The sequence below is a fragment of the Cibotium barometz genome, chromosome 18 (genome assembly GCF_041138505.1).
Source record: "Cibotium barometz isolate CiBa-2024 chromosome 18, ASM4113850v1, whole genome shotgun sequence".
Taxonomy (NCBI): domain Eukaryota; kingdom Viridiplantae; phylum Streptophyta; class Polypodiopsida; order Cyatheales; family Cibotiaceae; genus Cibotium; species Cibotium barometz.
Genome location: NC_141063.1, coordinates 13078256 through 13103180, shown reverse-complemented (window position 1 = coordinate 13103180; position 24925 = coordinate 13078256). Strand labels below are relative to the sequence as shown.

General features: G+C 39.5%; 1 protein-coding gene across 1 annotated transcript in view; it reads right to left on the bottom strand.

Annotated features, from left to right (window-relative positions):
* Positions 1–14381, bottom strand: part of LOC147628957 (uncharacterized) — a 28934-nt gene extending 14553 nt beyond the window's left edge. Inside the window, exons 1-4 of the mRNA XM_086812841.1 lie at positions 14241–14381; positions 13965–14147; positions 13463–13746; positions 13217–13366 (exon numbers count right to left, since the gene is read on the bottom strand). Of these exons, the coding sequence (XP_086668967.1) occupies positions 13217–13366; positions 13463–13746; positions 13965–14147; positions 14241–14381 (758 nt within the window). The remainder of the gene's footprint in view (positions 1–13216; positions 13367–13462; positions 13747–13964; positions 14148–14240) is intronic.
* Positions 14382–24925: the final 10544 nt, after the last annotated feature.

Sequence of the window (24925 nt, the reverse complement as noted above, 5' to 3'; positions counted from 1 at the left end):
ATTGCATTGTTTGTCAATGTGTCAAGCATCATCATGGAAAACCATATAAACTACTGATGCCTTTACCAATTCCGAATAGTCCATGTGGGAAGAAATTTTAATGGATTGGATTTCATTACGGGATTACCTACTACGTCCTCACATAATGACATTATTTGGACCACAGCAGATAGGTTTAGCAAACAAGCATACTTTGTGGGATGCAAGAAGACTGCTCCACTTACTAAAGATATTTATTAAAATTATTTTCACTCATCATGGTTTTCCTAGACTAATTGTTTTTGATAGAGACTCTCGCTTTTGCAATCATTTTTGATAGCTTTGTTTTCAAATTTACACTCTAAGATGGACTTTAGTTCCACTTTCCACCCAGAAGCAATGGCTAAACCGAAGCTACTAATAGCACTATCTTGGACCTTTTGAGGGCCTATACCATTGACAAACCTTCTAATTGGGATGAGCATTTTCACATTTTGCAATTTTCTTATAACAATACCCACTCTACCACAGGAAAGGCACCCTTTCAAAGTTTTCTATCGTAAAAAGTTACCTACTTCGACTTCTAGAATCAGAACACAAACTCCAGCTGTAGACCATTTTTCCCGTGACCATTCCCAGATTCTGGCTGAAGTGACTCAATCTATTCAAAAAGCTTAAGAAAGATATACAAAACAAGTAAACAAGAAGCAAAGAGCTATGCAATTTCAAGAGAATGGCATCGTTTGGTTAAGAATCTAAAAACGTAGACTTAAGAGCATTGAAAAACACCCCAAGCTTAAACTCGCTCCATGTTTGGTTAAGAATGGCATCGTTTGGTTAAGAATCTAAAAACGTAGACTTAAGAGCATTGAAAAACACCCCAAGCTTAAACTCGCTCCATGTTTTTATGGGTCTTTCAAGAAAATCAATGACAATGCTTTTAGATTAGACATCCCACCTCATTGGCGTATACACAACGCCTTACATATCAGTTTGCTATGCCCATTTAAGGGAGCTCTTCCACTTTACCCTGTTATTGATGACCCACCTCTTTTACAAGAAGACTCGAAAATGTTAGTCCCATAATCCATCCTTGACCATGACCAGCATACCACCAATTATAGAGGTACTATTTATCATTGATACTTGATAAATACAAGAATCACTCTACTAAGGACGCATCGTTGTCTGCCTACCGTGCCTTGATTATTACCTACCATTCACAATCACCTTGATTCTAGCTACGTGTCATGATTACTACCTACCATTCACAATCACCTTGATTCTAGCTATGTGCATAGACTCACCGATTGAGGAAGTGTACATATATCCATTTGTGTACAAACTCTCCAATTGAGTAGTATACTATGTGCGGACTCGACGATTGAGGCAATACACTCTTTACATGCAAACTCACCAATTCAAGAAGCATGATTTCGTGTAGACTCGCTGACTAAGGCAACACAAGTAGAGGAAGAAGACTCGCTGATTGAGGTATCTTCCTAGCTTCATACGAACTGAGGTCCATTCTTTTCCAACCCCGAGGCACGTTATGGATTATGAAAACTATTGAAATATTTTTATGGTATATTTTTCATGGATATTTATTTTTGATTATTCACCACATGGCTAGTAACTAACCGCCAGGTGTACTGGTCACACCATGTTTGGTAGAAAGTCATTGGATATAAGCTTGTGTATGTTTTGTTAATAGCAAATTAGTGAGCAGGGGTAGTGTGGGCAGCATGATGATGGTTACACATTTTTTGTGTGCATATTGGATGCACATTTTGGCATCACTATGTTTATGACGATATATTATATTTTTGGCAACATCATATTTATTCGATATTATATGTGATAGGCCGTCATTATCTTGTACAGAAAATGGTGGCACACATATTTATTATGCACATTTGTCATAGGGACATATTTATTCAAATGGTCTGTTTACCCCTAAAAGATGGCCCATATTAATTCATGCATGACACTTTGCTAAAGAAAAGGCCCAAGGATGGTTCACATTACTTCATGCATAACACTTTCTTAAAGTTTAGGGGCAAGGCCTAAAGTGGAGTGTAAAAGTCATTTTTGGCCATTAGGAAACCTTTGGACATCTTTTGGGCCTTGTAAGGATTCCTAATTTTTAGGGATTAAGGCTAATTTTGTGCTTTCTTAAGGAGACAAGGTCAATAAAGAAGCCTACTTGGAGCCTATAATTTGAGCTTTCTAGCCCATAACTCCCCTATAAAAATAGGGTCTAAAGTTGTCATTCTCTCTCCTCTTCTCTTTCTAGCAAGCTTGTAACTAAGGGGGGGGGGGGGCCAAAATGGTCAAATTTTGTTTTTTCCATTTTGCAAGTTTTATACTTTGAAACTGACCCGAGACCCCTATATATGAAAAAATTCAATTTTTAACCTTGATTTCTCCCTAAAACCCACTATATCTCATCATTGAATGCATCCATCTTTTTGTCCTTCATTTAATGCCTCCACTTTTCCCACCAAATCAACCAAATCAATGTGGAAAGTGTCAAGATCATCTCTTGTCACTTTCCATATCATTAATCTTGCAACGGGCGCGCGGGGGGGGGGGGGGGGGGGGGCAAAAATAGTGAATTTTTTTTTCTCATTTTTGAGCTTTTTTGCTTTAAAAGTTATCCCAAACCCATATATACATATCAAAAAATCATTTTTCAACCTCTTTTCTCCCCAAAATTGAACCAACTCTCTCTCTCTCTCTCTCTCTCTCTCTCTCTCTCTCTCTCTCTCTCTCTCTCTCTCTACTGTGAGCTTGACCTACATAGCCTCACTCTATCTCCCACTCTACAATCCTCTCATCTACTCTCAACTCTCCCTTTCTCTCTCTAATGTGAGCTAATGGACTGCGAGCTCTCTCTCTCTCTCTCTCTCTCTCTCTCTCTCTCTCTCTCTCTCTCTCTCTCTCTCTCTAATCTCAACTCCTTGGAAGGTTATGGCATGCACTCACTCTCTCTAATCTCAAATCCTATCCCTCTCTCTCTAAGGCCTCGGTACCCCATGAGATTATCAGAGCCAAGATGGGAGCACCACTGATCGTAGTCGAGGCACTTGCCAGATCAGTGTCCTTCATTCATAGCACATGGGAGCTTCCCCGACACCGGTATGCATGACTTGCTTTAGAGTCCTCTCATCAGCTAGCCATGGAAGGAGACACTTCATGTTGGTATGCGCAGATAGCATCCTGGTTTGAGCTCCATGGGTTCAGTTTAGACAGACTTCCACCCTTCCAGTACTCTTTGGAGGCACCCTCTCTCACCTTGACACATTCTGAGATTAGTAGAGTCATCAGACACACAGGACCTCATTCAGTTGGACACTAGGAGGACATGGCTAGAGCCCTCACAGGAGTTGGGGACGAAGATGGCTTTCTATAGAGACCATCTTCTCCGCACCACTGAGGATGGCTTTATACTTAGACCGAGCTACATGGATACCCATCTATCTCATGGATTGAGGTGCGCCATTGGGGGCAGATCCGCACCTCTTCACATCAGTTAGAGATAGAGACAGGCAGATTTAGAGGCATACCTCCCGGGGACAGGATTTCTCAGATTTGTTGGATAAAGCCAGAGATGGAGGAGCACTACATTTGTCACTGCATAGCATATTATGAGATTCGAGGGCGCTACCATTGCCTTTTCAGAGAGGGATTTGGACCACTGGTGGCTAGAGTCATGGGGACTATTGTGATCAGCGATGCTTGGGTTTTTATCTCCTGGAGATCCGCAGGCTCAGAGAGTCCATTACCAGGAGAGCAGACGCCCGACTGGCAAGGAGTCCACACAGAGACAGATTACTGACTTCTTTAGAGGGACTACTCGGGAGGACACACAGCCGACAACCCAGCAGTGGGCACCCCGTGGGACTCTAGTTGAGAGAGCTATCTAGTTGGGCAGATCCAGATGCCCGAACGGTTTGCAGATCCTCACATTGGAGACAGTGCCTACACTGGAGGATTCAGAGCATCATTGCGAGGCATCGGGCTCGTCCAACCAGGCATCTCACTATGGCAGATATCTAGGCCATCCGACAGAGACCCATGCTAGAGCTCCTAGGATGATTACCACTCTAGCCATATACTGTTGTACTCATTGTCACTTTTGTACTCCCCCATATTCACATATTCATGTATCCATGTACTCATGTACCCCATTTTGACTAGTAGCATTAGCTTCCCACTCTCCCTAGTTGCTGCTTTCCGGATGCTCGCACTGATGTATTGTAGGGCTAGATACTTACCTTCAGTTCTTTCTTTTCTTTTCCACAGTGTATCAGATGTCACATGGTTGTAACTTTGGTCTCATAGGTCACTTTGGCCTTTTGAAGACGCTAATATAACATTTCATTTCATTTCATCTCTCTCTCTCTCTCTCTCTCTCTGTCTCTCTATCTATCTACTGTGAGCTTAGTGCTGCCTCCCTCTTCTTTTCCACTAGCAACTCCCTCTAAGCATGGCATTGCGTGAAATCACTAACACTAATGTGCCATTGCATCGATGTAAGGTGGATTTGCATGTGTGGGTGTTGAAAGAGTATGCAACTTCAGGCAAGGTTCATCTCACAGAATAGGAGAGGAATGTACATAGACAAGGGGGTCACACTAATGTGGATCTATGGGTTGATGGGCATCTATACCCAGCTGAACTAAGATTGCACTACCCACCCACATTCAAAGACTTACCATCATTTATTCAGTATGTGGGAGATGGTTAGTGGCATATGCTCCAAGTTAACGTTGCTAGTGTACACCAAGGCCTACTTAAGGGTCAAGCAAAAATCAAGGAGCTTGAGGGTGTAAATCAAGAGAGAGAAGCATGCGTGGAAAAGCTTACGCAGACCATCTCCTACATCAAAAGCACTCCTATTGGAGCTAGGGATTGTAAGAGGCCACTCAACCACATCAAAACACTTGTCCTTGGGGGGGCGCTCGTAATAAGTGGAGAGTTCAAGTAGTGCGGTATGGCTCCTCTTTCTTATTCTCTAGCACTTCCAATTCAAAATGCCAATGTAAATCATGTGTGCACTTTTGTAATGTTAATGTAATTTTGCTAGTTTTTAGAGTATTCCTTCAAGATGCCATAGGTTTTGATCAAACCGGTGATTGTAATGAGCTCTTGCGCTCTATCACAAACGAGGGAGCATGTGCATAAAATGATTAGGAATCCCCATTGCAAGAAGATACATAGGGTTGTTTCCAATGATATCATACAAAGAGGGTTCCCAAAGTATCAATAGTGTTGATGTTGTCAATGCATGCGATGAGGTAGGCATTAGCATGAAGGACTACAAAGATCTTCATCAATAAAGACACCCTTCGTAAGAAAGGTATGAAGCACAACCTTTTTCCACCGTCAAAGAGGGTTTGTCTAGCAAAGGGAGTGAGCAATGAAGATGTAAAATGCAGGATTGGGAATTACTACCACATCAATGACACACTCTGCATTGTAGCATGGGGAAAGAAGAAGATTTCAGATGGTAATGTTTCATTTGAATTCAATGAGTTTAACAACATTTTTGTTGAAATGCGAAAGCTACAAAAGCAAATGATATTATTCTATGGGTTGCCTTATGGATGTAAGTAGGTTCCGTAACATTGTACGCATTCGTTCTGTGCTCATTTATGGGGAACGACTTAACATTTTGTTTGATTTTTGTGTTTTATAGGTTCTAAGGTCTCCTTCATGCTGAAGCTGGACAAGTGCCAGATTGTGAAGGGAAGAAGGGTAGAGAGAATAAGTGTCATACTCATGAACCAGGATATGGCGGAAGCTGAAGGATCCCTGCCCCCTCCGCGCAACAGATTCGGGGGGTGCTAGCAGCGGAAGTAGCACTTCTTGCACGGGGCATGACCCCTCACTCAGGGCCTCGCACATGGATATCCGGACAAGAGACTAATCCCTTGGTTCTTCAAAAACCAAAAGCACGGGCGAGTCCACCAGGATATTTGTACTCTAACGTAGTCAGGGTCATTACTGACCAAACTGATCTGACCGAACCTGTGAGTCACTTGGTCAGATCAAGGAAGAAACTTGCACTTGGATCATAGAAACCAACGCTTTTTTCCCCATCGAGAGGCACAGCCGTTGATTCTTTTTCCATAGAACAATTACTATCCGGGATTTATTTCATCTATCATACTATAACAGAATTAAGTCTTATTTTACGGATCCATCAGCCCACCCCATCCAGTCCCATGGGTTAGTCAACCGCCCAACCACTGTAGTAGTGATGGGATCCAATTAGGAATTTGGTTAGGTTTTGTCTCGGGTAGTACCACGGAAAAGAGTTCCCAGGCCCCCTAGCCAGATATTCATGTAAATTTAACGCCAGTCACACCACTTACACACCCAATATGAAATTGCATTTTTCACAGATTCAGCTATCTTTAAAATAATCATTTAATGAAACCATAGTGTCACTGATCATAATCCTCAAAATCTCCGGTTGAATCCTTATTTCCAATAATTCCTTCATCGGTGTATCTATGGCATCATTGGCAACCAGAACTCTCACCACTTGTCCACTCAGGAGCCTTTTCGATAGTTCTTAGCTCATAGTAACTGGCAATATATTCACTTATAAAAATCAAGATGGAATCTTCGTTGAAGATCAGCAAGATCAACCAACAAATCCATATAAAAGAGCCATGGACTCATCCGTTGAGGACTAGCAAGGTCAATCAACCAGATCCATGCCCGGTTTCAGAAAATAACTCTTACTCTTTGTTCCAATATCTTTCCTGACGCACGTGTGGGTATCTTGGTGACCCAGAGCCCGAGCACCGTATGGTCAGCACCCTCTAGGATCCTTCGCACGTGACCTAGCGCCTCACTCATAGGCCGCTTCCTTGGTCCCTCATCCACCATACCGGAAGCTCACCATTTAAATCGAACCCAGGCTGCTACACGAGATGTCCTCCATTCACTCTTCGTCAGCTCTTGTAACTTTATCAGTTAGGTCACCAACGACCTCATTCACAAGACGGTCAAAATGCTTCTCTAGCATTTTTGACATAAAACAGTCATTTAAAAATAGGTCATAAATACAGTTCCTATAATGAACTCTTGTCTTTCACATTGTTCCACATCCGTCCACATTACTTAATCCATATCCAATTCATATGTATACCCATTCTCATCCAATCACATCATTTTCCATCTCATTACATCTTTCCTCATTTATTCTCATCACATCTCATCCACTCGCATCAACCCATATTCACATCCCATCACACCTCATTCATTTCACATCTATCTCAATTTACATCACATCTCATCTCATTCATTTCACATCAATATCACATCCTTTCACATACACATCCACATCCATTCTTCCACATACAGAACCACATCCATTCTCCCACATACACATCCGCATCCATTCTTCCACATACACAACCACGTCCATTCTTCCACATATACAACCACATCCATTCTTCCACATACACATCCACATCCATTCTTCCACATACACATCCACATTCATTCTTCCACATCCATTCTTCCTCATACACATCCATTCTGCCACATCCATTCTTCCTCATACACATCCACATTCATTCTCATTACATCACATCTTATCACATCCTATCACATCCCATACACATCTTATCACATCCATTCACATTCTATCACATCCCATACACCTCTTATCACATCCATTCACATTCTATCACATCCCATAAATATCTTATCACATCCATTTTCATTCTATCGCATCTCGTTTACATGTTATCACATCCCATACACATCTTATCGCATCCTATTTTCACCTTCTCATCCATTCACATGCTATTCCCATTTAATAGCTTTTTTGAGGTTGATCCTGATAATGAGACTTTTTTTAAATTTCTATTAATTGCTTGGCCTAATTAAAGGTTCTTTATCTTGACAACTATTTCCATATTCATTAACAATTTCTCAAATGAATTATATTCAATATTCCTCTTTTGAATAAAAGAATTCATGGGATTTACAGAAATCAATTCTACCCATATTTTCACTTTTGATAATTAATCATAAATTGAATTATACTAAAAATTTCTCTTCTTCTCATTTAATTTCTTGGATCTCAAATACCATGGGAATTCCTCTTTTTGCATTTAATTAATTGCATTCCAATGTCATGGGTATTCCTCTTTTATCCATCAAATATTTCTCAAAAAGTAATTTTATCCAAAATAAAATACCCATTAATTCAATATGCTAGGAATTTCTCCTTTCCCATCTAAATGATGGAATTCCAATTGTCATAGGAATTCCTCTTTTAACATTTAAATATTTCTCATAGATAAAATAAATTTATCTAAATTCCATCTTTGAATTTAATTAAAATACTCATTAATTCCAATATGCTAGGAATTACACTTTCCTCATTTAAATATTTGAATTCCAATATGGTGGGAATTCCTCTTTCATCATTTAAACTTATCTAAGTAAAAAGATAAATTTCAAAAATTTTCTCTTAAAATTTAAATAAAAATCGCCATTAATTCCTTTACACTAGGAATTACACTTTTCTCATTTAAATATTTGAATTCCAATATGGTGGGAATTCCTCTTTCATTATTTAAACTTATCTATGCAAAAAGATAAATTTAATTAAAATTCTTCTTTAATTTTTAAATAAAATATACATTATTTTTGCATCCCAAGTTTTCTCTTACTTCATTGGAATACATGGATTTCCATTGTCATGGGGATTACTCTTTTAACATAAAAATGGATTACTAGAAATTTCTCTTTTTTTTAAATTAATTATTTATGCATAAACATAAAAATCAAAATTTTCATGATTATAATAAGAATCATTCAATTAATCTAGGATGATTAATCCTAGAATATGGTAGAAAGTCCTCTTTTCATATTATGAATGAAAATGATTTATGTGTTAATTTTTTAGAAATATGCGATAGCTTCGCTCTGCTATTACTGATAATTCTCAATAATTTGAAAGCATAAAGTTTAGTAATATCCCTATGATTGGAATAACCATTAATTGGATCAATATCCAATTATGGACTTGATTCTTAATTTTTTCAAAAATTAAATAGCATAAAAGCATTAAAAAGCTACTTATTTGGCCTCTAATTCGACAAGCATAGAAATTACTTTTAGATTAGAGAACTGCTTCATGAGAAGCTTCATTTGAATATAGAACAGGTCATAGGAATGACCATTCTTTGGGAGAGAGAGAGGCATGCTTAAAAAAAACATTTAATTTAAGCATAAATCAAAATTTATGTGTTTTATCACCACAATTCATTAAAGAAATTCAATTGTATTAGAAAGCCATTCAATTAAATGCTTCTCAAGCTTGAGAGGGGTTGAGAAGAGAGAAACATTTGGAGATTAACGAAAAAAGACCATAAACCACAATTTACCTCCTAGATTGCTTGATTCTTTGATCAAAGTAGAGGCCACCAACCAATCAATTGATGAAGTCTCCAAGGAAGATTGAAGAGAGAGAGAGAAGCTCCAATCTCTTCAATTTGTAGAGGAGAGGATAATAGAAAATATCATTATTTCAGTATAATACTAGCATGGTATAGTTCTCATATTTTTTTACAAAGGCCTAAGGATCTATTTATAGGTGAGGGAGGCCTCTAGCCTAGTCCAACTAGTTTCTAGAATTTTCCAGGTTCAGTTTGGCTGAATTTGGATAAGATTTGGACCTAGTTTGGCTCCCTTTTTATTTGGTTTGATCTAGGAGAGAGGAGAGATAAAAGTATCACAATATTTTTGAGTTTAAAACTCCACCACACATGTGAAATAGGCGCCTCCTTGAAGAGCCCCCTTCTCCTTACCAAGGTGTCAAAATTGAATCATTATACCCAAAATATCTCATTTTTTAAGTAATACTCATAGTTTTTTACTAATAAACCTTGTCCTTAGTAGTCAACTCTTTATCTTATGTGAGCATTTACTCATTTTTGGGAGTTTTTCTTTTATAAATTGGATTTATCTCCTCCCTACACTTGGATTGATCCTATTGGCCCATAGGAACCTTAATTGGAGCATAATTCAAAAATTTCTAAAAATCTGGACCCTTAGGCTAAGGTCTTTTTTACCTATTTTCAATTATTTCCAATTGCACATTGGAAAGTTCTTTTTGAATTTTTGTTTCAGGGGAAACCATTTTAGACACTAGGAGGATTTTTATATCAAAAAATATCTCAATTTTGAATTACCTCTCTCTAGGTCAAAAACAAGGTAAAACACAATCTTTCTTTTATTTCAAAGAGGGGAATAATTACAAGATCAGAAGGGGAGGTTCTTACACTTGTACACGTCAAAAGCTGGAGGGAGGAAACTTACATCCTACCCCACTTAGAAAAACATGAGATGTCCTCATCTCGTAGATGGAGTATGATCTCTTTCATCTTCTTCTCCTTCTTCAATCACTTCCAGCGTTAGTGCCTTGGAAGTGGACGGCCGATTTGGGAACATCACTCTTTGACTTCCCCTATTCTGAGGCGGAGGTCTTGCATTACTTTGGATTGAAACTGCAGGTTGGTTAGAGGGGCTACCTCTGGGATTTCTCTGATTTTGGCGGAAAGAAACCTGATTATTCTGGAAGGAAGGAGCTAGAGTCTGGAATCTTGATCCATGATTTTCTCGCCCTGAAAACCTTGTTCCAAAAGGAGTTGGGCAATCCATACCGTGATGTCCAAATCCTTGACAGTTATAGTATTTCACTCCCTTATTCAAGGGCGAAACTTCTGAAGTTGAATTCCAAGGGATTGAGTTCCCGGAAAAGGACATTTCTTCCATTCTGGAACTTCCCATATCTTGGGCTTGACCCTTATATCTCTTAGACGGTGGAAGGTTGGAATCACCTTCTAGAGCTAAAAACCTTTTCAAAGGTGATGGTGTTCGGCGGGACCTTGACATCAAAGGCCTTGGCAAAATCCTTCGCCATCCGCACTACTTCGGCCATGGAAATTGGCTTGGCATTCTTCACTAGGATATTCAAAGGTTCGTTTAGTCCCCAAATGAACCTGGCCATCAGCTGTTCTTCACTAGGATATTCAAAGGTTCATTTAGTCCCCAAATGAACCTGGCCATCAGCTGTTCTTCATCTAGCAGTGGCGAGTATTTGAGGAGGAGAGCAAATGCTTGGTGATATACTTTAATAGTTTTGCTCTCCTGGGTTAACTCTAAGAACTCGTTCATCTTTGTTTGCAAAAAGCCGGGAGGATAGAATCTATTCCTTAAGTAAATTTTGAGATCATTCCATGTCTGAGTGTTTCGATCCACACGATTTGTCTTGCAATGGTTTCTCCATGCCACTCTGGCTGTTTCTACTATCTTCAGCCTTGCAAGAGCCATTTTGCTCTTCTCATTGTACTCGATGACATCGAAGTACTCTTCTCATTGCACTTGGTGACATCAAAGTACTCTTCTCTTCCATTGCTTCGATCCACTTCTCCACAGTCTTGCCCAAGTTTTCCCCTTCACCCTTGAAAGGTCTAGACTGCAATCTATGAAGAGTTTTACGAACATCCAAGTCGAGCTCTTCCTCATCAAGTTGGGGTTTATCATTCCTACCATGACGACCTCGATCCATGATCCTATCAATACGAAAATTCTTGTTAAGTCCTTTTATTTACAATTCAAATCCGACTTTAGATCCAACTGATTCTGGGGTTCTTTAGATTGGTTAGCTCTCCACAGAATCATGGGATGAAGATCCCTTATATACAACTCATTATCAGATAACAATTCATTCAGAACATATCATTCATATTCTTAACACAATAATGGTCCATCAGACCAAAAATTTCCATTTAAACATTCCTCCATGGAAGTTTCAGTTATGCAGGTTTTTAATTTGTCATCCCATAACTGGATCCACTAGGTCTAGTGTTAACAGTAGCAATCTGTCATTTCACATCTATCTCAATTTACATCACATCTCATCTCATTCGTTTCACATCGATATCACATCCTTTCACATACACATCCACATCCATTCTTCCACATACACAACCACATCCATTCTTCCACATACACATCCGCATTCATTCTTTCACATACCATTCTTCCACATACACATCCACATTCATTCTTCCACATACACATCCACATCCATTCTTCCACATACACATCCACATCCATTCTCATTACATCACATCTTATCACATCCTATTTTCATCTTATCATATCCCATACACATCTTATCACATCCATTCACATTCTATCACATCCCATACACATCTTATCACATCCATTCACATTCTATCACATCCCATACACCTCTTATCACATCCATTCACATTCTATCACATCCCATACACATTTTATCACATCCATTTTTATTCTATTGCATCTCATTTACATCTTATCACATCCCATACACATCTTATCGCATCTTATTTTTCACCTTATCTCATCCATTCACATGCTATTCCCATTTAATAGCTTTTTCAAGGTTGATCTCGATAAAATGGGACTTTTTCTAAATTTTTGCCAATTGCTTGGCCTAATTAAAGGTTCTTTTTCTCGACGACTATTTCCATATTCATTCTTAGTTTCTCAAATGAATTGTATTCAATATTCCTCTTTTGAATAAAAGAATTCATGGGATTTATAGAAATCAATTCTACCCATATTTTCACTTTTGATAATTAATCATAAATTGAATTATACTAAAAATTTCCTCTTCTTCTCATTTAATTTCTTGGATCTCAAATACCATGGGAATTCCTCTTTTACATTTAATTAATTGCATTCCAATGTCATGGGTATTCCTCTTTTATCCATCAATATTTCTCAAAAAGTAATTTCATCCAAAATAAAATACCCATTAATTCAATATGCTAGGAATTTCTCTTTTCCCATCTAAATGATGGAATTCTAATTGTCATAGGAATTCCTCTTTTAACATTTAAATATTTCTCATAGATAAAATAAATTTATCTAAATTCCATCTTTGAATTTAATTAAAATACTCATTAATTCAAATATGCTAAGAATTATATGTATGTATATGTATCTAATATGTATATGCATATGGATAGTTTATATATATTTATATGCATGTATAGGTATGTATTTGTATAGGTAGGAAGGTTTACATATACATATACATTTACATTTACATTTACATGCATATAATTCAGTAGAAAGTAAAAAAGTACCTTTGTCTAGGAGCTCCTCACTTGGAGGCACATGATTTAGAGGATAGTCCAACCACCAAGGAAATCTCTTATATTCCCAATCAGAAACCCCTCTCTCAACCCATTCCTTCAGGTACATTGTTTTCGAGGAATTTGGATCTGCCCATTCTTTGATTGCTTCCGTCTCTTCGTCCATTAAGGTTTGGCCAATGAGTAGCTGGACCCACCTACATATCCAAAATAAAACAAATAGCACTAAAATATTTTTTTAAATGCGTATATGTATTTTCTGCAAAAATAGAATGGCATTAGAAGATATATACCTGTACACAACCCTCTTTGCGGCATTCTCCACCTCAGGTTGCTTTTGGCCTTCCTTCACTTTTCCAATCTTTGCCCGCACCTCATGGAAGACCCATGGTATGTGTTTTGATCGCTCCTCTTTCACCCATTGCATAAATGGTGGGATGTAGATAACTTCATCATATACCAATAAACCCTCCAAAATAGAGTCCGCCTCCCCTATTAGCTCTTCCCAATACAACTCTTTCTTCATATGCAGCAATGTCTTTTTGTTATCCCCAAACATCTCCGAAATTACCTTGTCCTTCGCCCCCGGTCATAAGCATTTGAAGTAATTCCGTCTTCCTATTTCAGCATCATACCAAAGCCATAAGAGATTAGATGTTAAGGTTAGTTTATGTTAAGGGAGGTTTATTGACATGTGACATACCTTTGAGTTGAAATCCGAGATATGGCGACTTTGTAGAGCTTTTCTTTGGTCAGAGCAACCAATCCCTTCTTAGACCAATCATAGTTATATACGAGTTGAAAGAATGCATCACCATTGGATGGGTTTGCAATTATGAGCATCTTGTACGCTCTATCTCGAAATGTTTGCTCTACAACACGTCTGACTTTCTCACGTTTTGTCTCATATTCTTGCAGCCCCATGGCATGTCTATCAATGCATGATATAGCTTGCTTCACCGCATTTTCAAACGATGTCTACGTATAATGAAAAGGAAACATTATCACTCACACGATTAAAAAACATTGATAATCCTTTTATTAATAAAAGATGAGAAATGTAAACACTACCTTCCACACAAGCTGTGCCAAGGTTGTAGCTCGAGCATTGTACCATTGCTCTCCACTTCGTCGCTCCAAACTAAGCTCCATTAAAGCCCACCTCCTTACGTCTTCACCAAGGTAGTCCAATATGGATGATTTGTCTGCCATTCCAAATCGTTGAAACATGAAGATCTCATGTGACAATGTGGGTGTAACACTAGTGCGCACCAATCTGTTGTAAAGAGTCACAATGATCCAAGAACTTCACAATGACTTCACAATGTCCGTAATTAAGTAGAGAGAGATCACTTACTTATTTTGAGATCGCAAAGTCAATAGCAATTCTCCTTCTTGCTTCTTGTCCACAACCAAAAATTGACATTTGACCCAGACATGGCATGAGGGGCTATGAGACCAAGTTAGAGAAAACAAAATAAAGATATTACAATATATTACTTTTAATGTTGTATAAAATCACTCTATGGCATTCAAAAGAACATACCTCCATGCACTCGAGACATCCATGCCTTCACATGACGATTGCCATCCCAAACAAGAAACTTCTTACCACTGAGATCCTCCCACTCTATGGCATTCAAAAGAACATACCTCCATGCACTCGAGACATCCATGCCTTCACATGATGATTGCCATCCCAAACAAGAAACTTCTTACCACTGAGATCCTCCCACTCTGATTTCATCCTCAAATCTGTCATGTTATACCACCCAGTATGGTCCCCATTCTTGCAAGTCTATTTATGTGACTGTGAAATACATAGAGCTTCCGGGACGTGTAAGTGAAACTAAAAAAGGAGGAGATGCTTCGACATAGCCATGGTAGTCAAAGGAATCACAAAACACCTCAAGTTGGCTAGAAACTGTACGGATGGCTTCATTTGGAATTAGCCTGCATAAAGGGACCAATGGGGTAGAGGAATTGTGTTGCACAAAAAACTTAGTGAATACATCACCAAGCAATCCCAATTCAATAGATTTTCCAAGAAGCCTTCTATGGGTCTCCCCTTGACCAGTACTAGATTCAGGCATCTCCGTGTGAGTTGGAGGAGGTGAGCTCATTGAGCCAATTTTGTTCTCCAACACAAGCGCTTCTTCCTCATGGAACAAGAGAATTATGCGCTTCTGTTTCCTCTCTAAGAGGAGATACATGTGAGGACACAGGTGTCCGTGATTGAGCTTCCTCGCTAAGAGTCAAACAAACACGCCCAGATCTAAGTGAGTATCCCCTGTTGTCTGTAAGACACACACACCAAGCCCAAGTAAGTATATTTAAAAACATTAAAACACAATCTTAGTAGAATCTTGGCTATTCACATCATATACCTTTCTTAGTCTTTGCCTGTTGTTTTCTTTCTTTTCTTGGAGCCATCTCTCTCTCTTTTGCCTTGAATATGAGTAGCAAATAGTTTGAGCTGAATGACAGATAGGAGACAAAAGGTCATGAATCTTGCTCTACTACTATTGCGCAGACGGTGACTCCTCCCATCCTGCACATCTCCCCCCTTGCCCCCCGTTGCTCCGGCCAATCCAGGCACTCGGCCAGGGGATGGCTCTATCGGGTGCCTGGACTGGCCAATGCAACGGGGGGCAAGTGATATCAAGACATCACTCAAGTTTTCAAAGGCGTCTAGGTCAGTAGGGCTAAATTGGTTGTCTTCATCACACGCCCTTTCTGGAGTGAAAGCTACTAGGACCAATGGAAGCCTACAAGACATCATCACTCATTATGACATGGAGGGCAATAAAAACTACCTTGTAGATATTACTCGAAATAAAATATATATGCTACAATGTAGTCCTCTCTATGCTGCTGATAGTCTTGATTCTAGTGCTAATGACATTGCCCAAGATGTCCGACATTTGGAGACCTCAGTGGAGAAAGAATTAGGGACACAAATCACCCATGTTCATATCTCGAGCTCCTCTCTGAGAGTGACTTGAATGGCTCAGCACAACTATTTTGCAACCAGGTGAAGGCACAAGCAATCCAAAAGCACAATATCTCTGAAGATGAATGTATTGCTTCAGAGAGTATACTTTCAGTTCTTCGTAATAAGAAGGAGCAACCTTCTCTTCTACGTTCATTTGCTGGAAAAAGTTACTCGAGTCATCCAAGTCCAAGAGATGCCAAGACATTATGATGGTGATTCCATCCTAGAGTTTCCACCCAACATATGGCAAAATAGGAAATATGGATGGAATGGAGCAAAAATATGATGGTCACCTATGGACACATCCAGTAACATCAAACATGTTTGTAAGTTGTACCGTGCATATTAGCTATTGTGTTGGTGCTTTGGAGTGCCATAGGCTCAGCTGTCCTTTTTACTTGAACAATAAAAGGTATAACAACACCTTCTTTCACATGGACATCTAACAAAAAAGATTGTAGTTGGACTTCTGACAAAGGATGAGAAAACTAAAATAGTTTGTCACTTTTGTCGCAAAACTGCACACTGTGTGCAAGTGTGTAGATGTGTTGTGTATTACGTAATGCCTCGTGACACAACTATTACAAGAATGATGCTCCACACTGGGCTACATGAACATCCAGTTCAGCCAGGAACTTCAAGGTCAATGTTGGAGCGCGTGAAAATGTTTGTTTCTCAAGTGTTAAAAGCCCAGAGAAGTGCAGGTCCTCGAAAAATACAGATGGATATTGTGAAGGATATGTTGTTTTCCTCCATGATGAATCAAAATGATGAGCTACCTACTACAAGCATTGGGGATCATGAGCTCTGCAATTTTTTGGAGGAGTTGAGTCCTCTTATGGAAAACCAGAGGTGAGTATTCATTCTGTAACTTAATTATATTTGGATATATTTTTCTACATTCGGTCCTCTCTTTATTGTGAAATTATGTTTTTAAGGTTTAGACACATTGTATCCTAGGAGAAAAGAAAATTGATGCCGGCAGGAGAAGACTTTGATAGCATGCTTCTTATACAGAGAAGATCTCGCTATTCATTTATACAAGGTAGTCGTTTCCCAGGACAAGGTGGCCCTGATGATAAATGTTATGTCTTTAAGATGTCTTTGCGAGGACCAGCATCAGGACTTGGTGAATCGCATGCGGTGTGATAGTGGAGGTGACTTGGCAAAGTCCTAGGTTTTGTTTGATCACACTCATCAAGTTTTTGGTTGGACAACAATGGCTTGTCATGTTTATGACCCAAGGTGAGACTACGTACTATTTTTCCTTTCTTTCAATTTACCTTGAATGATTGCTGATTGAAAAAAATTCTCTCCAAAATCCTATAGTGTTCAAGAGCTGTTGACAATTGCCACATGCGAAATGAAGGAGGAGGATACAAAAAGCCAAGTACTATTTTGGGAAATGCTAAATAGCACAATGGAGCAATGCGGTTATGCACCCGCACACTTCTATGGGTTTATGGGGCTGATGAAGTAGGGTCAAATTGGTGTGCGGTTAGGACCGTTTTCAATGGGGGTCCACACAGCATTATGGAGGACAAGGAGCGAATGTGCTTATTCCATTGGAAACAAAGTTTGATGAAGCATGCTAAACAATGCGTGAAGGCAGAAAGTCAACAACACCATATTGACATGCGTGAAGAATGGAGATTGGCAACTAATAACAAGGAGTCAGATTTCTTAAAAAGTAAAGAGATTCGTGAGTGGTGGAGAAATGGACATGTTCATGAGGGAAAACTATCAGTAAATGGATACATGGATGAGTTGGTGGAAAGTACGAATAGCACATTGGGGCAACCTCATGTCAAGGGTGAGAAATTTTATGGAGAAATGATATGTTGTATGGATGTATTTGCATTGGAGTCAATTTTGTGAATTCATGTATGAAACCTCTTGTGTGTAGGTGGTCTTAAGCTCGGTCGATTTAGCACAAACCCCTCGAACAAACTTATCTGAAAGTGTACATGGGAGTTGGCTTGCTGGTGAAGGATATAAGGAAAAGGCTAACTTGTATGATGCGTGCATTTTAGATATGGCAAATGCTTTACTACTACAAAGTGCAAAGCAATATGCATATCAGATGGGGAAGCACAATGGTGAGGAACCAAGCTTGAGCAAGTTGCTGGACAGGGTGGCAGCAAGGTCAAGACCGACACCACCACAAGTGGGTTGCATGGTCCATGAAACAGTAGCTAGTACTCCTATGTATGAGGAATCAAGGCCTCTACATGGAGATAAGGAGACTATTCAATGGAAGAGGGTGAGGACAACGGAAGTAGACCAATGTTCACATCGTCCAGGTTATGTCATGCAGAGCAGACATCATCAAAACCGGGGAACAGCAAGAAGAGTAAGTTTTGGAGATAGATCTAGAACAAACAGTGTAGCAAGTCACGCTTCAAGGGGAGGACCAAAAAGTCCAATGACTGGAGGAAACAAAGATGTAGGACATGAAGAGCCTAAACAACATTATGGCACAATGAGCGGAGGACAAATGCATGTAAAGGAAGAGGCCGTTGGACGCACAATGTGGGCCATTAGACGAATTGAACTCAAAAGTCAAATGTTTGGGAGAGGTATTAATGGAAGACTTAAGTGCAACTCATACATACAAGGAAGCTCTATTGGAGTTGTTGCCCCTAGCTTCTACTCAGAGCGACGACATCATGGTCCGAGAGGGCCAAAGGCTCAAATAATGTGGTTTTGTCCTTCAAATGTTTCACACACATGGCATGTAGATCCAAACATAATATACAAGCCATCATACCCAGATATGTGGAAAGTGGATGTTGGGACCAACATAACCAGCCAAGAGGTAGAGAAATTAGTAAAGGCAGGGTTCAAGTTAGATGTTACTCATGAAGAACCTTTTGTGTCAGGGGTGGGAGAAACGTCCACACAAGCAGCGGGCAACAAAGAAAGTGACAAGAGGCCACATGATGCTACACAGAATACAAAGAGATCAACCAAGTAGCGGCATTGGATTTCCAAAGAAGCAGAAAAGAGGATTGGTAGTGCCGAGGCCATGACAACAACGACAGTCCTTAATGAGAGTGCAATGCAGTCGTCCCCCTACTCTATTTTTCATTTGGCATGTGAGAGTGGAGAGGACTATTTTATACACATCAAGGTACAACCTTGGTGTATGTCCTGATTTCATGCAAAGAGAATCTAGAGGAAAGTCTTACGTTGCATGTAAGCATATCTATTTTGTCTTCTTGCGAGTTTTGGGATTACATATAAGAATGAGGATATGGTAACGCATCAACCGACACTATCACAAGAGGATGTGGGCAATATACTATCACGTCCTCGAAGCAAGGATGTTTGTGCCTATACTTACGCTTTAATCAAGCCTCTCATGTTTGTGCCTCAAAGAAAGACCAATATTTATTTCAACACAAGTAAAAACAAGTATACCTAGTTCATATTTTCTTACAAAAAGATTGAGTTCACATTTCCTTACAAGAAGATATATGGTTGGTACAACTCCTTTACCATAGCTTTGCAAGCTACCTACAATAAGACTTTAGAGTAGTGACACTATACTCCATCCCAAAGCAAGACAAAAATATTGGGTTCAAATTTTCTTACAAAAAGATTGACTTCACATTTCCTTACAAGCTTAAGTAGGCACAAACATGAGAGGCTTGATTAAAGCTTAAGTATAGGCACAAACATCCTTGCTTCGAGGACGTGATAGTATATTGCCCACATCCTCTGGTGATAGTGTCGGTTGATGCATTACCATATCCTCATTCTTATGTAATCCCAAAACTCGCAAGAAGACAAAATAGATATGCTTACATGCAACGTAAGACTTTCCTCTAGATTCTCTTTGCATGAAATCAAGACATGTACACCAAGGTTGTACCTTGATGTGTATAAAATAGTCCTCTCCACTCTCACATGCCAAATGAAAAATAGAGTAGGGGGACGACTGCATTGCACTCTCATTAAGGACTCGCTGATGTCATGGCCTCGGCACTACCAATCCTCTTTTGTGCTTCTTTGGAAATCCAATGCCACCACTTGGTTGATCTCTTTGTATTCTGTGTAGCATCATGTGGCCTCTTGTCACTTTCTTTGTTGCCCGCTACTTGTGTGGACGTTTCTCCCACCCCTAACACAAAAGGTTCTTCATGAGTAACATCTAACTTGAACCCTGCCTTTACTAATTTCTCTACCTCTTGGCTGGTTATGTTGGTCCCAACATCCACTTTCCACATATCTGGGTATGATGGCTTGTATATTATGTTTGGATCTACATGCCATGTATGTGAAACATCTGAAGGACATAACCACATCATTTGAGCCTTTGGCCCACCCGGACCAGGATGTCGTCATTCTGAGTAGAAGCTAGGGGCAATAACTCCAATAGAGCTTCCCTGTATGTATGAGTTGCACTTAAGTCTTCCATCAATACCTCCCAAACATTTGACTTTTGAGTTCAATGGGGTTCATCTAATGGCCCACATTGTGCATCCAACGGCCTCTTCCTTTACATGCTTGTCCTCCGCTCATTGTGCCATAATGTTGTTTAGGCTTTTCATGTCCGACATCTTTGTTTCCTCCAGTCATTGGACTTTTTGGTCCTCCCCTTGAAGCGTGACTTGCTGCACTGTTTGTTCTAGATCTATCTCCAAAACTTACTCTTCTTGCTGTTCCCCAATTTTGACGATGTCTGCTCTGCATGACATAACCTGGATGATGTGAACATTGGTCTACTTCCGTTGTCCTCACCCTCTTCCGTTGAATAGTCTCCTTATCTCCATGTAGAGGCCTTGATTCCTCATACATAGGAGTATTAGCTGTTTCATGGACCATGCGAGCCACTTGTGGTGGTGTCGGTCTTGACCTTGCTGCCACCTTGTCCAACAACTTGCTCAAGCTTGGTCCCTCACCTTTGTGCTTCCCCATCTGATATGCATATTGCTTTGCACTTTGTAGTAAAGCGTTTGCCATATCTGAAATGCACGCATTCATCATACAAGTTAACCTTTTCCTTTATCCTTCACCAGCAAGCCAACTCCCATGTACACTTTCAAATAAGTTTGTTCGAGGGGTTTGTGCTAAATCCACCAAGCTTAAGACCACCTCCACACAAGAGGTTTCATACATGAATTCACAAAATTGACTCCAATGCAATTACATCCATACAACATATCATTTCTCCATAAAATTTCTCACCCTTGACATGAGGTTGCCCCAATGTGCTATTCATACTTCCCACCAACTCATCCACGTATCCATTTACTGATAGTTTTCCCTCATTAACATGTCCATTTCTCCACCACTCACGAATCTCTTTACTTTTTAAGAAAGCTGACTCCTTATTGGTTGCCAATCTCCATTCTTCACACAAGTCAATATGGTGTTGTCGACTTTCTGCCTTCACGCATTGTTTAGCATGCTTCATCAAACTTTGTTTCCAATGGAACAAGCACGTTCGCTCCCTGTCCTCCATAATGTTGTGCAGACCCCCATTGAAAACGATCCTAACTGCACACCAATTTGACCCTGCTTCATCAGCCAATAAACCCATAGAAGTGTGCGGGTGCATAACCGCATTGCTCCATTGTGCTATTCAGCATTTCCCAAAATAGTACTTGGCTTTTTATCCTCCTCCTCCTTTATTTTGCATGTGACAATTGTCAACAGCTCTTGAACACTATAGGATTTTGGAGAGGATTTTTTTCAATCAACTATCATTCAAGGTAAATGAATGAAAGGAAAAAACGGAAGTACGTAGTCTCACCTTGGGTCATAAACATAACAAGCCATTGTTGACCAACCAAAAACTCAATGAGTGTGATCAAACAAAACCCAGGACTTTGCCAAGTCACCTCCACTATCACACCACATGCGATTCACCAAGTCCATGATGCTGGTCCTCGCAAAGACAAAGACATAACATTTATCATCAGGGCCACCTTGTCCTGGGAAACGGCTACCTTGTATAAATGAATAGCGAGATCTTCTCTGTATAAGAAGGATGCTATCAAAGCCCTCTCCTGCCGGCATCAATTTTCTTTTCTCTTGGGATACAATGTCTAAACCTAAAAAACGTAATTTCACAAATAAAGAGAGGACCGAATGTAGAAAAATACATCCAAATATAATTAAGTTACAGAATGAATACTCAGCTCTAGTTTTCCACAAGAGGACTCGACTCCTCCAAAAAATTACAGAGCTCATGATCCCCAATACTTGTAGGTAGCTCATCATTTTGATTCATCATGGAGGAAAACAGCATATCCTTCACAATATCCATCTGTATTTTTCGAGGACCTGCATTTCTCTGGGCTTTCAACACTTGAGAAACAAACATTTTCACGCGCTCCAACATTGACCTTGAAGTTCCTAGCTGAACTGGATGTTCATGCAGCCCAGTGTGGAGCATCATTGTTGTAATAGTTGTGTCACGAGGCATTACGTAATACACAACACATCTACACACTTGCACACAGTGTGCAGTTTTGTGACAAAAGTGACAACTATTTTAGTTTTCTCATCCTCTGTCAGAAGTCCAACTGTAATCTTTTTTGTTAGATGTCTATGAAAGAAGGTGTTGTTATACCTTTTATTGTTCAAGTAAAAAGGACAGGTGAGCCTATGGCACTCCAAAGTACCAACACAATAGCTAATATGCACGGTACAACTTACAGACATGTTTGATGTTACTGGATGTGTCCATAGGTGACCATCATATTTTTGCTCCATTCCATCCATATTTCCTATTTTGCCATATGTTGGTGGAAACTCTAGGATGGAATCACCATCATAATGTCTTGGCACCTCCTGGACTTGGATGACTCGAGTAACTTTTTCCAACAATGAACGTAGAAGAGAAGGTTGCTCCTTCTTAATAACGAAGAACTGAAAGTATACTCTCTGAAGCAATACATTCATCTTCAGAGATATTGTGCTTCGAACCTTTTGGATTGCTTGTGCCTTCACCTGGTTGCAAAACAGTTGAGCTGAGCCATTCAAGTCACTCTCAGAGGAGGAGCTCGAGATATGAACATGGGTGTTTTGTGTCCCTAATTCTTTCTTCACTGAGGTCTCCAAATGTCGGACATCTTGGGCAATGTCATTAGCACTAGAATCAAGACTATCAGCAGCACAGAGAGGACTACATTGTAGCATATATGTTTTACTTTGAGTAATATCTACAAGGTAGTTTTTATTGCCCTCCATGTCATAATGAGCGATGATTTCCTATAGGCTTCCATTGGTCCTAGTAGCTTTCACTCCAGAAAGGGTGTGTGATATGAAGGCAGAAACCCTTGTAGATATCCATGACTGACAAGCGTGGTCTGGTGGAGAAGTATTAAAGTTTGAGATTTTTTGCTGCAGCCATCAAGCTCCAAAGGTCACAGTGTGCTCCATAGGGAAGGCAATACACGAAGATGCAGAAAGGACAGGAGAGACAAAAATGTGAAATGAAAATAAAAAAAGGAAGGAACAAGTGGACTTTATAAAACAAAAATAGAAGATCAGGTATCTAGGCCGAATCAATCATTGTCAGCTAAGGCGACTGAAATGATAAAACAAGGTGGAGCAATCACGATTGAGAATGGTCACGATAAATTTTTTTTATAAAAAATATACAAATATATATGTATCTTTTTATATTAATTTATTATATGTATGTTTTAAATTATACATTTATTGGTTCTAAGTATATATGTATCTTTTTATATTAGTTTTTTATATGTAAGTAACCTTTAAAATTGTTGAAAAATACAAGTGAATATGGTGTGTGTGGAAACAAGCCCTTGGTTAGAGGCTGTAAAAGAGAAGATGTAATTGTGAAAGAACCTGTGAAAAGGTGAGAAGAATCTACTAGGAGAGAATAAAGGGTAGCATGAGAGAATTTAGGAGTGTGGAGTTATTCTGGGAGATATTCAGGGAAAAGAGAAGAGGTGGAGAGAATCAGGCAAGAGGTGGAGATATTCTGGGAGTGAATCATGGAGAAATCAATGGGATTTGATGCTTGATGTAAACTCTATAAATTGAGGCATAGCCCTAATGAGAATTTGCTGGTTTTTGAGTATCCATGCCTACATTAATCTATTTGCTAATTACCCACTAATTACGTCTTAATTATTTACTAATCACTTTGTTAATGATGTTGATTCTAGTGTTTGATCCACCATAGCTCATCATTTTGCTCAAATTTCAACATGGTATCAGAGCCATGCTAATTTGTGAGCCAATTATCTTGCTAATTATTTTGCTAATTAGGATTAGTAGAAAATTATAATTTTTCCTCTTTTTTCAATTAGCCTCTGTACCCCCAGCCAGTGGAGGAGCTCCCTCTCCTTGCACACTCAACCATTGCCCAAACCCTTCTAGCCCAAGATAGCTAACCCATAGGAGCTCCAGCCCATCAAATCAGAAGCGCAAACCGCCCACGCAAGATTTTTGCTGATTAAAAAGCTATGCTTTTCTGTAGTAAATCAATGATTTCTACTTCATCAAATCAAATGGGTCTAATTCCTCTTAGCCCCGGGGGTTTTCAAGCATGCTCTACAAGCTGGTGAAGACAGAATTTAGTTTCATCAAGTCTACAGTGAGATCCAAGCTCTTCATCAAATCTGCAGGTGACTTTGGTAAAACAGAGATTAAGCTTTCAATATTTGGTCAAATCTTGTGTTTCTTGGCTTAATCCTCTACTAGACTCATTGCTATTGATGCCTTTGAAAGCATTTGAAGCTCATTTGAAGTCTAAGGCACCAGATCTGGGCTCCCC